We start from the raw sequence: 16,394 nt of genomic DNA on the forward strand, positions 1-16,394 counted from the left end.
AGTTGTTTTCACACACATCTAAGAAGAAAAATGTGCAACCCCTGTAAATTTCACCATTTGAAATGCATTCCAGTGATATTGGATACTATAATGACCCATTAATTTGTTTTTCTATATATAGAACATTGATCAAATGGAGCTGTTAACAGCAGTAATTCCAAACAAATTTTGTCAATCTATCAAACGCGTGAAGCTTCGTCACGGAGATAATACCTTTTCTGGCAAGACTGCAATGATTTTCCTGTATTTTTTATTTATTTATTTAATTTTTTTTGTGGGGGCGGAAGCGAGATGGATTTTGATGGAGATAAAACTGCTCAGTGCCATCAGACAGTGTAAATTTAGGTAAAGTTGGAGTCCAAGGAGATAGGCTTATCTGTTGGCTTGTGACCTGGGGAGTCTAACATACACTGGATTTACACTCAACACACACCTCCATTATATACCCACTTAAATGTCAAATTTAGAGCTAGAAAATTATCTGGCAATAAAAAGAAGGAAGTGAGGTTATCTAAAGTGAGGAATAGTAGATTGAGGCTGACTCACTCACGACTAAACCTCGACTAAACCCTGGGGCTCATGTACCCAAAGCTATTGAACTAGTATGAAATAACATTGCAAACAATGTCGGTCCATTTCCAACCAATTACCGTGTAGCCATATATTTCCCTTCCATGCATAATTCTAAATGGTTTGCTGTGTTTCTGCCAGTTTTATTCCCACAGATACTATCTGGAAACCATTCTCCGTTTGAAATAGTTCTTTGAATAAAGCGCTGATATCTGCTGAATTCTGTGTTCTGTGTATTGGTATTTGGTGAAATGGAAATCTTTCTTGTCAGGTTTTTTTTCTGAGGTGCAAAGATGTAGCTGATGCAATGCATCAGGCCTGTGGTATTGTTTTTAAGATAATGGAGAGTAGAGTACTATAGCCATTTTATCTGATTTGTAAAAATACTGGAACATGTTTGATTAAAAGCCTGTTAGAAACAACTTAAGATATGGACATTTTCAGTTTAAATTAAAAAAATAATGTTTCCTGCGCACCAGTAAAATTATTTTTCACTATGATTTAATTCTGAATTGAATTCTAATTGTTAAAAAGCCAAAAAACCTAGCATATAGCATCTAATATAAAATGTCTGTACATATAAATGACCTTGATCTTCATTCATTTTTAAATGGGTCCAAAAATGCTAAAATGCTTCAAATATTTAGATAAAGGACTGTTTTTAATGTATAACATTGACCTACATTCGTTGTAACAGAAAACTCGCTCAAATATGCTTAATTATTTAAATTCAGCCCCAATAAAACCAAGAGGCCATCTGTCCTGATACTCTTTCTTAGTATACTGTGGTGAAGGGCTACCAAGTTTGTTTAAATAAATGACCTTGACCTTCATTCAAGGTCATAGGGCTGTGATATTAAATGTTGTATGGTGAAAGACTTCCAAGTTTGTTCAAATAAATGACCTTGACCTTCATCAAGGTCATAGGGCTGTGTTATTGAATGTTGTATGGTGAAAGACTTCCAAGTTTGTTCAAATGAATGACCTTGACCTTCATTCAAGGTCATAGGGCTGTGATTTTGAATGTTGTATGGTGATGGACTTCCAAGTTTGTTCAAATGATTGACCTTGCCTATTGATATGTATTTATAGATGAAGGTCGAGACGCTATAGACGATGAGAATGGTCTGCCAGTTTTACTAGACCTGATGAGAAGCCATCTGAAGAATGAAGATCCTGCAGCCAGTCGGCTACGCCTGACTGCCTGTGGTTATCTCCTGAATGTCACCAACACTAATGGTAGGTCAATCACGTACATCAACATCATTGATTATAATAAAAAGATTTTTTTTAAGTAGGAGTTACACAGAAATCTGTGGAAGAATCGAGACAATGTGTAGTTCGAGGCCCAAAATAACAAAAATATTTTTTATGAAGACCTCTTCTAATTGCATTTTGCATATTGCAAGTTATAGGTATTTAAACGTTTCATTTTCTGCTTGAGAGAGAACAATACTGAATCATGCAATCTTAATGAAATTCTCCAGAAACCAAAATTGATGATTCTATTGTTTTCATCCCCTTAAGCCCAGATCTAAAGTAGTGATAGGTCATATATGAATCGGGCATTAAATAGTATCAATAAGTCCTTTTTATACGTTTTGTAGAGAAGATGTTGGAGAAAGCACTAACAGAGGGCGCCCTCGACCTCCTGGAACAGTATGTCTGGCAGCACCGTGATGACAAGGAGATGTGTAATATGGCACTACTAGCCATAGGCAGCTTTGTCGACACTGGTAAATATAATACCTTTTAAGTTAAGCGAAATGTTTCTAAAAAAATTAGTATTTGTTGGAAAATAAAGATAATTCAACCCTAATAACTCTAACTTGAATAACTAAATACCACATTTAATTCAAAGTTTTTTGTTACTTATGTAGAATTTTATTTACTGATTATTACAGTAATTCATCTATTGTTGTAAAGTGGTTAGCTGTGCAGCTAATGTTGTTTATTTCAATATCAGCATCAAGCATTACCGTAGGTAACAAACATTATATTTACAGAACTGTGTCAACACAAACTCCAATCCTCAACACTATGTAACACTGTAGTAAGTCTACTGGACACCAAACTAGCCGACTGCTACGAAAACATGATCCTCGAACTCTTCATCAGCCTTTCTGAAATAGGTAAGTGTTGTAACACTTGTATGGTATGGAGAAAGAAGGTATTTACTCAAATACAATTCTTTTTTACTTTCACAAATCTTCCCCTGAAATACTTTTGAACCCTCTAATTCCAAGTCTTGATCAGTTCATTATGAATTATAGGGGTGGATGAGTAGAATTATAGGGTTGAATGGAGAGGTAGTTTTGATGCCATAAATCTTTCTATTCAATTTCACTGGTAATCCAGTAGATGCAGAACAGACCTCATCCTTTCTCAGTCTTAAAGATATAAAGATATTACTACTGGAAGAATTGCCAAAAACATAACCAGCCACATATATACTTCAAACAATTATTACATGTATATGTCCCTGGTATTTGCATCTTATAACTTTAAAGGAAATACATGGAAATAATCTTCTAATTTTTGCAGTTTGATTTATTGTGTTGTTGGGATATTTCAGATGATTTGAAGGATATACTAGCCGATACCAATCTTAGCAGCCATCTCATTCGCATCATCCAATCAAACACGGGTCGTCTTGACGATGGAAGTCAACAAACAGTCAAAATGGCCTCAGACCTTCTTGTCCTACTATTGACAGGAGGTAAGATAATTTATTGTCAATCCCCAGTGTGACATTGTTTGTTTTGATGAATCACCTTGAGTTGAAAGGTTCAAATATGTCAAATGCAGATGTTTTGATGAATCACCTTGACCTTTAAGTTGAAAGGTTCAAATATGTCAAATGTATCAATTTGAGCACATATCAACAGCCCTTTTAACCTGAGAATGATAAATGTATTTGCAATAAAAAATTTATGTTGCATAAGAACTTTTCACAAATCTTGCAACAATCTATGTATAATTGAATATTGAAGGAAATTATTAAAAATTGTTTTTGCTCTTTTATCCATTTTACAAATGTTGTTTATAGATAAGAGTATGGAGGTGATGTTCAGTAAAGGGGAGGGGCTTGTCTTTGTGGAGACGGTGAAATGGCTGGAAAGTGACTCGGCCCACTTACAGCTGTCTGCTGCACTTGCCATTGGAAATTTTGCTCGTCGAGGTAAGACAGGATATAGTCAAAACAATAGTTCAAAAGCGACCAAAAACAGATGAAAAACAAAACAATACTTCAAACGCGACCAAAAACAGAAGAGGAAAAAAAACCAGTTTAAACAGAACAAAATAGGGGGAAAAAACACAACAATAGATTAAACAGGATAAAATCAAAAACAAAAAAAAAGGGTTGATTAGGGAACACTATGTGGAAAAAAAACATTGTTTAAATTTAATGAAGGCACAATTTATAAAATACACACATGTATCTTTATTGAGTAAAAATATCAGATTTCTGTAGTTGAATTTGTTTTATCTTGCAGATGAACACTGTCAGAAGCTAGTTGAACAGGGAATAGTAGAAAAGCTGTTGAACGTTATTAGAGCGCAAAGTAACGCTGATGGTGACATCACTCTCCAACACGCTGTACTCAGTGCTCTCCGTAACCTTGCCATACCCGGTAAGTATTAGGACACAAAGTAACGCTGATGGTGACATTACTCTCCAACACGCTGTTCTCAGCGCTCTCCGTAACCTTGCCATACCCGGTAAGTATTAGGACACAAAGTAACGCTGATGGTGACATCACTCTCCAACACGCTGTACTCAGTGCTCTTCGTAACCTTGCCATACCCGGTAAGTATTAGGACACAAAGTAACGCTGATGGTGACATCACCTTCCAACACGCTGTACTCAGCGCTCTCCATAACCTTGCCATACCGGTAAGTATTAGGACACAAAGTAACTCTGATGGTGACATCACCTTCCAACACGCTGTACTCAGCGCTCTCCGTAACCTTGCCATACCCGGTAAGTATTAGGACACAAAGTAACTCTGATGGTGATATCACTCTCCAACACGCTGTACTCAGCGCTCTCCGTAACCTTGCCATACCTGGTAAGTATTAGGACACAAAGTAACTCTGATGGTGACATCACCTTCCAACACGCTGTACTCAGCGCTCTCCGTAACCTTGCCATACCGGTAAGTATTAGGACACAAAGTAACTCTGATGGTGATATCACTCTCCAACACGCTGTACTCAGCGCTCTCCGTAACCTTGCCATACCCGGTAAGTATTAGGACCAAAGTAACGCTGATGGTGATATCACTCTCCAACACGCTGTACTCGCTCTCCGTAACCTTGCCATACCCGTAAGTATTAGGACACAAAGTAACGCTGATGGTGACATCACTCTCCAACACGCTGTACTCAGCGCTCTCCGTAACCTTGCCATACCCGGTAAGTATTAGGACACAAAGTAACTCTGATGGTGACATCACTCTCCAACACGCTGTACTCAGCGCTCTCCGTAACCTTGCCATACCTGGTAAGTATTAGGACACAAAGTAACTCTGATGGTGACATCACCTCTCCAACACGCTGTACTCAGCGCTCTCCGTAACCTTGCCATACCTGGTAAAGTATTAGGACACAAAGTAACGCTGATGGTGACATCACTCTCCAACACGCTGTACTCAGTGCTCTTCGTAACCTTGCCATACCCGGTAAGTATTAGGACACAAAGTAACGCTGATGGTGACATCACCTTCCAACACGCTGTACTCAGCGCTCTCCATTACCTTGCCATACCTGGTAAGTATTAGGACACAAAGTAACGCTGATGGTGACATCACCCTCCAACACGCTGTACTCAGCGCTCTCCGTAACCTTGCCATACCCGGTAAGTATTAGGACACAAAGTAACGCTGATGGTGACATCACTCTCCAACACGCTGTACTCAGCGCTCTCCGTAACCTTGCCATACCCGGTAAGTATTAGGACACAAGGTAACGCTGATGGTGACATCACCTTCCAACACGCTGTACTCAGTGCTCTCCGTAACCTTGCCATACCCGATAAGTATTAGGACACAAAGTAACGCTGATGGTGACATCACTCTCCAACACGCTGTACTCAGTGCTCTCCGTAACCTTGCCATACCCGGTAAGTATTAGGACACAAGGTAACGCTGATGGTGACATCACTCTCCAACACGCTGTACTCAGCGCTCTCCGTAACCTTGCCATACCCAGTAAGTATTAGGACACAAAGTAACGCTAATGGTGACAACACCCTCCAACACGCTGTACTCAGCGCTCTCCGTAACCTTGCCATACCCAGTAAGTATTAGGACAGAAAGTAACGCTGATGGTGACATCACTCTCCAACACGCTGTACTCAGTAAGTAATAGGTCAGTATCCTATGATTGATTCAGTGAGATGTAATGATGGAGTAGATGTCCTTGTGGTGTCGCCAACTGTATGCTTCAGTGAGATAGCACTATAAATTGGAACTATTTTTAAACATTCTCTGAAAATCCCTGCCCATCTCTAGTCCTCAACTAAAAATGATTTTAATGCATTAACTGATATTTTCATGTTACAGTGAGTAACAAAAGTATCCTGCTGAAGGCTGGAGTAATAGATGTTGTCCTGTGTCTGATGCCATCGGAAACCATGGCTGTCGTCTTCAAACTCCTTGGTGTACTGCGCATGCTGATAGACAACCAAGGTAGGTAACTCTTGTGACCTGTCATGGAATGTGGAATAATGGATTGGTAGCATACTTCAAGGGATGTGATTTGAAATTGTACAAAAGACAGGGTTTGCTAAAGAGGCCTGAAAAACAAGGCCAGAATTTGGTAATTTGGTAAAATGAGTCAAGATTATATGATGAACAGTATAAAGGCACATATGATAACCTAACCTAGGGGTGCCACCACTGATCATAGACCGTACTCATTTTTTCTCTGTCATCTGTCCCTGTCAGAGATAAGTCCTATCAGCTAGCAGTCTCTTGTTCTCTATTGTACAGATGTCAAGTACTGGAGTACTGGCAAAATGAAAACTGGATATTGGAAGTATTTTTTCGATTCCTCAAAAACTTCAATGTAGCTAAGTTGTACTATATGTTTGCGTTTTCGTTGACGTCATGTAGGGCTGTATCATAGGTTGTGGTTGCTAGTATTTTACGCCGTATTAACAGCTAAGTCATTTAGATTTGAGTGATGGAGGAAACCTAAGTTCCCAGAGATCAACCATGGACCCTTTAGTTTTGTTTTTTTGGGGTTATTTTCATAATTGCCAATGATTGAATGACCTGGACTTGCTTCCAAAGGACCAGGAGCTGAATGCATAAAAAATATTAACGAATATTTAGGTGACCATGACCTATTGCGATAGTCTTTTGTCAGAGTACTTGAGTAAATAATCGAGCTTAATGACACTTTATATGTTGACTAACATTGGAAAGACCTCAAATGAGTCCAAAAATCAGCTTGATTTGACTGTGAATTACGGAGTTATTGTCCTTTGCAATGATATTTATTGTTGGACCTTGTGAACACGATAACTTAAGTAAATATGCACTCAGCTTAATAAAACTTTGTATGTAGACTAATATTGGAAAGATCTAGCATGAGTTTGAAAATCGGCTTGATTGGACAGTAATTTACACAGCTATTGCCCTTTGTACTTATAATTATTATTGGACGTTGTGAACGCGATAATTTGAGTAAATATAAATTGAGCTTAATGAAACTTTGTATGTAGACTAACATTGGAAACATCTCGAACTAGTTTGAAAATCAGCTTGATTCGATGGTAATGTACAGAGTTATTGCCCTTAGGACTAATAATTATTATAGGACCTTGTGAACGTAAATATGAACCGGGCTTAATGAATCTTTATATGTAAACTAACATTGGAAAGATCTCGAACAAGTTTGAAAATCAGTTTGAAATTGGTACTGTCAGCACATTAGCCATAATGGTTACACCACTACGGCCCCTTTGGCCTCTTGTTACGTAGTACTTTCGACACATTAGCCATAATGTTTATGCCATTACTGCCCCTTCAGCTTCTTGTTTTGTGGTACTGTTGGCGCATTAGCCATAATGTTTATGACATTACGGCCCCTTTGGCCTCTTGTTTTGTGGTACTGTCGGCGCATTAGCCATAATGTTTACGCCATTACAACCCCTTTGGCCTCTTGTTTTGTGGTACTATCGGCGCATTAACCATAATGTTTACGACATTACGGCCCCTTTGGCCTCTTGTTTTGGTACTTCGGCGCATTAGCCATAATGTTTAGCCATTACCCCTTCAGCTTCTTGTTTTGTGGTACTGTCGGCGCATTACCATAATGTTTACGACATTACCCCCTTTGGCCTCTTGTTTTGTGGTACTGTCGGCGCATTAGCCATAATGTTTACGACAACGGCCCCTTTGGCCTCTTGTTTTGTGGTACTGTTGGCGCATTAGCCATATGTTTTTACACCCCTTTGGTACTACCATACCCCTTGTTGTATCGGCGCATTAACCATAATGTTTACGACATTACGGCCCCTTTGGCCTCTTGTTTTGTGGTACTGTTGGCGCATTAGCCATAATGTTTACGACATTACGGCCCCTTTGGCCTCTTGTTTTGTGGTACTGTCGGCGCATTAGCCATAGTGTTTACACCATTACAACCCCTCTGGCCTCTGGTTTTGTGGTACTGTCGGCGCATTAGCCATAATGTTTACACCATTACAACCCCTTTCGCCTCTTGTTACGTGGTACTGTCTGCGCATTAGCCATAATGTTTACACCATTACAACCCCTTTCGCCTCTTGTTACGTGGTACTGTCTGCGCATTAGCCATAATGTTTGGCGCATTAGCCATAATGTTTCTACACCATTACGGCCCCTTTGACCTCTTGTTACATGGTACTGTCGGCACATTAGCCATAATGTTTACACCATTACGGCCCCTTTGACCTCTTGTTACGTGGTACTGTTGGCACATTAGCCATAATGTTTCTACACCATTACGGCCCCTTTGACCTCTTGTTACGTGGTACTGTCGGCACATTAGCCATAATGTTTACACCATTACGGCCCCTTTGACCTCTTGTTACATGGTACTGTCTGCACATTAGCCATAATGTTTACACCACTACGGCCCCTTTGACCTCTTGTTACGTGGTACTTTCGACACATTAGCCATAATGTTTACACCACTACGGCCCCTTTGACCTCTTGTTACGTGGTACTGTTGGCACGTTAGCCATAATGTTTACACCACAAACTTGAGGCTACTACAGATTGAGATTACAAACGTCATGTGGATCCTGATCATCAAATAGTAACTGCTACCTATCAGAATGAATGGCCTGATCCTCCTCGCTACATAGTGATGGGAAATATGGCCATTTTGATTGATGGAAGCTAGCGATGGGATTGGTACTATCAGTATCGGAAGTGTCAGTCCTGTTAGACAGATCTGATTACATAACAGTTGGAGATTATGTAGGGAGCACGCTATCATCGTCAAGTTTTTGTTGTCTTTTTTTCCCTTTCTCATTTCCTATAAAAGTCTTCATTTTGAAACTAAATGTTCATGTTTAGCAACTTTCAAATTCCTAGACTGTTTGATTTTTATCTCTTTTTTTCTAATTCTTTCCATTCACAACTAAAAAAAGATGTGCTGTCAATCTTGCACCAATTAAAGTAGTAATTTTTAGCTCACCTGCCGGAAGGGGAATTGTGAGATAAGCTGGAGAGAGGGGAGGGGTGAGTTCAATGGAGAGGTTGGGGAGGGGGGCACTAAGTATATTGGAAGGGCTAGAACATAACATCACACAGTCAGCAGTAAGGATTTAACGAAACCAGACAAAAGACAAAGTCAGGTAGGCAGTAAGCAAGTAAATAAATAATGGTTTAAACTGTACAGTTAACAGAAGTGATCTGTGGATTTGTTAACATCCAAATCGATGCTTTGTACAGTCCTATATTTATAAATATCTTTAGATCCAAAGAACAGACACCTTGAGGCCTCATCATGATACAGTAAAATGAGGGGAGTTCGGATCCAATTTTACTCATGTCTATCCATGTCTTGTCCCAGTCTGTCCCGTCCTGGTGTCTTATGGAGGAAACGGCATTATGTGTTAACCTCGTTTATTGTCAAGGTCATGCATACAAGATAACCATTTGTTTGAACTGGTAGTATAAGCCATTTTGAGGGAGGGGGTGGAGCTGCTCACAGAAGTATTTGTGGATGGTAATTTGTTTTCGCTGTTAATGTCAGCGTGAGTAAGGATGAATTGTTGTACGAGTAAGACAAAGTATAAGTGTAGGGTAGGGTTAGTATTGGATTAACTTGGCTGTTTATATAGCCACAGTGACAGTTATAGCCAATGTACTTGGTACTAGTATAACAGGATTACAACAACTTACACATATTCTGTTTCAGAATCGGAAATAAACGTCTCAGTAAAAATACATAGCAATATATACATATATTTGTATACACATGGGTATTATATTAAACAGAGACGCAATTTACACAGCGTTACATTAACAGAAAAAAAAATTCATATATTTATGAGAAATATTTTTATAAGAAATGTTCTCAATTATATGGAATAGAGTTATGTGAAACATGTTTTTGAATGATAAGACTGATCATGTTTTCATCTGACCAAGAAACTTGTGTGTAATCGCCTAAGAATGTGGAGAGATACGTAACTTAGATGACCTCAGCCTTGCTCTCAGGTTCTCCAATGAATTAGTGTTGATAAGTATGACAGAACACAGAAGAGTTCGGTACGTGATGGAAGTGCAGGATAGATAGAGCGGGCCAGGTTTCTACGTCTGTTTGTTTATAAACACATCTACAAACAAGTGGCAGCAATAATCTTAGATTTCCCTCCTCTCTCTATTTCAGTACCGCTGTAAATCTCTTTTTCTAACCGACTTCAATGCTTATTCTCTATATTCTGTTTACAATCTTAAACAGTTTTGACAAAAACTTTATTCTAAACCCCCTACTTCAGTTCGTATAATCTTTTACATGTAACTGTGTCATAGATGATATTTTTCTATCTACATCCATATGATATATGTTGTCTATATTTTCAACATGCTCCTATGGCTTAATACCTCAGCAAATAGTTACCAGATAAGTAAACATAGAGCTGTTCTATAGTGACTACCTTTGAATGGCGAGACAGAACCCAAAAGGTTGGACTTTAATGAAGAACTTATCTCTAAAACCCAACTCTTCCTTAACCAATAAGTGGATTACAACCTTTGGAAAATATCAAAGGTTATATAGCTGAGTCTAGTTGTTAGGTAACCAGGGATGAGACCCGAAACATGCTTCATTGAAACATTGCTTTAGTCTTTTAAAAGATAACAAAATCAAATTGAATAATTCATCCAAAATTTGGCAATTTTTGTACATTTAATGTTTGTAAGATAAAATAAGTGTTTGTCTTTTGTAAATCTCAGTTAAAATTGTATTCTCTGATGGGTTTTTGGCCACCATGAATATATGTACAGTTATCAAAATAGAATCTTAACTGTCTATAAAGACCACCCAAGAAACACAGAAAAAGTGGTCTTAATGGCCAGGTGGTCTTTATACACAGGTCAAATTGTATGGAAATTGATCTATTGGGACCCTAAGAAAGGGGTCTTATTAAGCAGTTGGTCTTAAAACAGAGGTTGTCGCTAAGGCAAGGTGGACTGTGTGTACTGATATATCTGAACAATGGACTATGATTCATCATAAATTTAAATTTTGTATTTTAACAGAACCAGCCGCTGTACAACTTGGAAAAAACCGTGAGTTTGTCACACGATTAGTGGAGTGGTGCGATGTGGACGAACATGCTGGAGTCAAAGGTCAGTAGGTCAAATACTGTACTTAATCCAAAAAATACAAGTATGTTTTGTACAAGAATCAATGTTTTTATGGAAATTGCATTGAAAGAGAGACTTTGATAAGGGGACAAAATATAAAGTTTATAACTCAACTAAAATATAGTCTTGTCGAAAGGTCATGGTGCTTAATTAACTTCCAACAGAAATGTCAGGAGATTTGTATAAAGGAACACTATTTATGATAGATATGATATATGTATATTGCTGTGCGGTTTAACATTATATAAATAGTCATTGTGAGTATATATGGCTAAATGACTTATAAGAACAGAAAAAAAATGGGAAGGCGTGCTGATAGAGTTGTGTTCCTTTCATCTATACTGTTCTGAATTGAGAAAATCCAGAGCTACTAGGTAGACAAGATAAACATTGATCATGTGGTTGATAGATATTTAAAGTCATATATAACACATGTGTTGTTGGTATGTACAATGATTTAGTATACCAACTTCTGGATCTTGTAACCAGATTAAGTCTTCAGGCCCCTTCAGCCTTTTCATGTCTGAATCCTATTTGTGATGCAGGGGAGGCAACTCGACTTCTGGCCTCGCTCATCAAAAACAGTCATTCATCAGACGTCATGAGGAATGTCATAAAAGCTGAGGGGATAGAACACCTTGTTGCTATGACTGTGTCGGAACACGTTGTCATGCAGAATGAGGCGCTGGTAGCCTTGACCTTGATAGTATCGTCCGTTCTTGGTCAGTAACATCATATTTCGTTTATTGTTAAAAAAATGTCATCTGCCAATATGTCAGGAGAAATATTGGAATATGACTCTTGAATTGATTAACAAAGTAATTAAAGAAATGATTCCTTTCTCTAAGAATGACAATTTAAAATATACGTTATAACTTAAATGAATTCATGTCAAATTCATCTTAGTTTCAATAACAATAAAAAGTAGAAAATACCTTTTTATTAGGATTTTCATATTATATTTTAGTGTTTTGATGTGATACCTCTGGTTGATTAAGTTAATGTGACCTTGACCTTTGCATGACCTTGAATTTCACAGAGGACGTTGCAATGGCGTTGAAACAATCTGACTTGACTGAATCCATTACTAGTATTCTACAAAAAGAGGAAACCATCCCAGAGATCTTATGCAATACATTGAAACTCACCAAGATCATCTGTTCAGCTGGTAATTACCTTTACCCTTAATTAATTATGTAAATTAACACTACTCTATTGTATATGCACTAGCCTAACATCCTTGGTAAGGGCTTCACTTCGTATTTCTCCAATAGGCTGATATAGGTTCTGGTGCCACTTGTAGTATGGTTCCTAATAAAACTTCACTTAAATAGAGTCAAATGTAGAGTTCAAGTAAAATGACCTGAAATGGTTCCAAAATGTTCGTGATCAAATATTGTTATTTTGGGGGTAGGTTACCTTTTTGCAACTATCATTGAAAACCTAGCAACCATCTTGAATAGAAGCCAGCAATGATGCTAAGGTTATTTAAGTGAAATGATCGATGGATCACCAAGATAAAAGTGAGTTTTATCTGTGATCATAATTCCCACAAAAAGGGCTCTCTCTCTCTCTTTAAGAATATTAAATGATCATGTTGACTTCCCCTGGTCATATAGTTTTTGTGGCTTACATTGTCTTACCGACTGGTGGTTATCATGTTAGATCTGAATACCCGGGTACATTTATTTTTATGTATACCGTATAAACCTTTTGTAAGATCTCCTTGGTTAATTATTTGTTAAATAATTAAGAGGGGAAAGAAGAAAAAATACAAACGATCAGTCTATTATAAGACAGACTAAGAACAATTAGTGATATTTATTTTTTCTTAATTTATTTATTTGTATGCTTTGTCATATTTTTTAATATTTTACTATATTCATGATTGCTTTCTCATTTTTTACTCTGTTCGGTATGTAACCATTAAAGTCTTTCTCCCAAGTTGGAGTTTTTGTTTAGGAGCTGTGACCAATAAAATATGCGAGTCGATGATTAGATAACGAGATTCATGGAAGATAACTCTTTAAATGGGAGATAATTCTTCCATTCACAATTTATTCTATAATTAGGAAAGCCTGCTTTTTAGGAGCTTTAATTTCATTCTTGAAGACATTAATTTTCCCATCCACCCTTCATTTTCCAACTTACATATACTACCAGTATTTCCACTCATTGCTATTCTTATAACTGTTGTATTTCAAATTTTATTTATGGACAATTTGCTTATATTATTTTTTTACCGATGTATGTATCGTTTACTAAGAAACCAGAATATTTTAACAAACGCCTATATACATAACATTTTCATTTTTTTGCTTTTTTCTTCTTCTTTTTAACCTGGTAATCCAAACTTAGTGGGATAAATGGCTGACCAATCAAATCACTGTTTACTTTGCAGCAACACCTCCCTCCAATCAGATGATTCCTTGCAGCATCCTGGCCTGTGCTGGTTTGCTTTCTGATATGCAAAGTATGAACTTTCAATGTCCATTTCTTTATGTTGTATGGTATAATTTCTGTTTGGTTTTTTACTTCAGACTAAGCATGATTTTCTTTCAGACACTTGCACTGTGATCCTGCTTCTTACATTATTTTTATGTTGTTTTTATTGTTTGTGTATTGTTTTTATTTATTCATTTATAAAGAAAGTGTTTACACTCTAAAACACAATTGTTTGCTTTGCTGTACATACAAGTAATGGTTAATCCAAACATTACTGAAGAGTTTTTAAGTGTTTACTATAAATTTAGTCCCCAGGGTAGGGGATGGTTGTGTGGCTATTAGTCCCCAGGGTAGGGGAGGGTTGTGTGGATATTAGTCCTCAGGGTAGGGGAGGGTTGTGTGGCTATTAGTCCCCAGGGAAGGGGATGGTTGTGTGGCTATTAGTCCCCAGGGTAGGGGAGGGTTGTGTGGCTATTAGTCCCCAGGGTAGGGGAGGGTTGTGTTGCTATTAGTCCCAAAGGGTAGGGGATGGTTGTGTGGCTATTAGTCCCCAGGGAAGGGGGTGGTTGTGTGGCTATTAGTCCCCAGGGAAGGGGAGGGTTGTGTGGCTATTAGTCCCCAGGGTAGGGGAGGGTTGTGTGGCTATTAATCCCCAGGGTAGGGGAGGGTTGTGTGGCTATTAGTCCCAGTGGGTAGGGGAGGGGATAATTAAGCTTTGTATCTATCTGTTCTACTCATTGTCTATGAATTGTCCAGGCTTAATGCTTCTGGAACTTTATACCTGATCAGGAATCAGGGGCTCATCTTGGAGATGCAGAATGTCTTACACAAAGCAAGGTCAATTTTCAAAAAGTCACTCGAGATTTGTTACAGTGATCTGACTTTTCAACTTTGACCTCATTACAAAGCTTTTCACTGGAATAAAGGTTAGCTTAATGGGGAAGTCTGTCATGAATAATTTTGAACTTTATTTTTAGCTCATTTTCAAATAGTGTGGGACTGTGACATTTATGTCTGTTGAACATCTTAATACTGTTACTGAAAATTAATCTATACTGTATATAAACAATTGTATTGACAGAGCATATTATAGTATACAGTAAAACCCCTCTAACTCGAACCCGGATTCCTCGAATACCCCCTATTCGTCGAACTGGTCGTACGGTCCTAACCGTCTCCCTATATAATCTATGTAACAAAACCCCGGATAGCTCGAACAGCTATTCGTTGAATACCCCTTATTCCTCGAACAGAATTATATCCCTGTTTCATCAAATACATAGTATTTATCCATGTATTCGTCGAACAGGTGTACAGCCCTTGAGATTTTTTTACCTGTGTCACACCTGACTACACCGACCGACATGCTCACGATCTTGTGTTTATACAGTTAGCGTGTCAAGCCTTTAGGTAATTAAGAGATTAAAGGTGTCATTATTACCTACCTACACGATCGCAAGTCGTTGTTTGATGCTAACTTTATTTGAATATTTCAGAAAAGGCATTAAGTTATTGATGTTTCTCTCGTAATAATCTTCGTTGTAAATACGAAAACACGGAAGTGGTTGATCTGTGTTAATAGAAAGTACGCATTGTGAAATGACAAAAGAGGTGGAAGATATTGCTGACGTCCACCTAATTATAAAAGTTGTTTTTTTTTTTTAAATTTTGTTGGTTTCATTCGACAGGCTAACACAATGTTATTTATCGAAAGATTTAAACGATATCAAACGATATATGCAAAGTACATTTTATCAGTGCGTTCCGTATCTCGTAAATTGTATTTTGTAACTTTACTCGTAAACACATGTAACCCAACGTTACGCTTTTACTAAATAGACATCTATAAATATTATTTCTTATGTCCGTAAATATGCTGGTTAATAACTTTATTGTGAGTATATATTTTGTAAATGTTTTAAATGATTTTTGATAATTAAATAATAGAAAATGAACTCCTTGTTGATCAATATGGATTCTACATTGACCTAGATGACGATCACTTACTCTGCTGTGAATGATTTAGGGCTTTCTCGTTAGCTTTTTCAAACGCTAAATTAATGTTATACATTTTTTGCAACTTGATATTGCTATCAATAAAACACTTAAATAAAGAAATCCAAAATGTTGAAAGATAGGGTAATTAAAATGTCATTGTCGTGCATTGTTTGTCATAGTTTAAGACCGTACATTTTGACTGTCGATCGTTACTAACCTCGGATGAGTCGAATACCCCGTATTCCTCGAACTATTGACCTGGTCCCCTGCTGTTCGAGTTATAGGGGTTTAACTGTAGTTGGTTATTTTTATTGGTCATACATTTCAATGCTTTACATACAAAAAAAATAAAAAAATCAAAGGAATATGTGTTGTAGTTTGATCAAGTTTCATCTGTAGGTTTCTCTTTGTCATTAGTTGTGCATGATAATTTTATATTCTCATAAAATGAAATTTTGCCATCAGATTGTAGATTTGAAACTTTGACAGTTTATTGAGACCAAACA

General features: G+C 37.5%; 1 protein-coding gene across 2 annotated transcripts in view; it reads left to right on the forward strand.

Annotated features, from left to right (window-relative positions):
• The window catches only part of LOC138323681 (rap1 GTPase-GDP dissociation stimulator 1-like), a 49,898-nt gene that overhangs the window by 27,378 nt on the left and 6,126 nt on the right, over positions 1 to 16,394 (forward strand). The window contains exons 5-15 of one of the 2 annotated variants that reach the window (XM_069268458.1): positions 1,663 to 1,809; positions 2,178 to 2,306; positions 2,577 to 2,702; positions 3,146 to 3,289; positions 3,620 to 3,751; positions 4,068 to 4,205; positions 6,139 to 6,264; positions 11,338 to 11,427; positions 11,991 to 12,167; positions 12,485 to 12,613; positions 13,847 to 13,918. In XM_069268458.1, coding sequence (XP_069124559.1) covers positions 1,663 to 1,809; positions 2,178 to 2,306; positions 2,577 to 2,702; positions 3,146 to 3,289; positions 3,620 to 3,751; positions 4,068 to 4,205; positions 6,139 to 6,264; positions 11,338 to 11,427; positions 11,991 to 12,167; positions 12,485 to 12,613; positions 13,847 to 13,918 — 1,410 coding nt within the window. The remainder of the gene's footprint in view (positions 1 to 1,662; positions 1,810 to 2,177; positions 2,307 to 2,576; positions 2,703 to 3,145; positions 3,290 to 3,619; positions 3,752 to 4,067; positions 4,206 to 6,138; positions 6,265 to 11,337; positions 11,428 to 11,990; positions 12,168 to 12,484; positions 12,614 to 13,846; positions 13,919 to 16,394) is intronic. The other variant, XM_069268460.1, reaches the window with a different exon arrangement.

This window comes from Argopecten irradians, chromosome 5 (genome assembly GCF_041381155.1).
Source record: "Argopecten irradians isolate NY chromosome 5, Ai_NY, whole genome shotgun sequence".
In the NCBI taxonomy this organism is placed as follows: domain Eukaryota; kingdom Metazoa; phylum Mollusca; class Bivalvia; order Pectinida; family Pectinidae; genus Argopecten; species Argopecten irradians.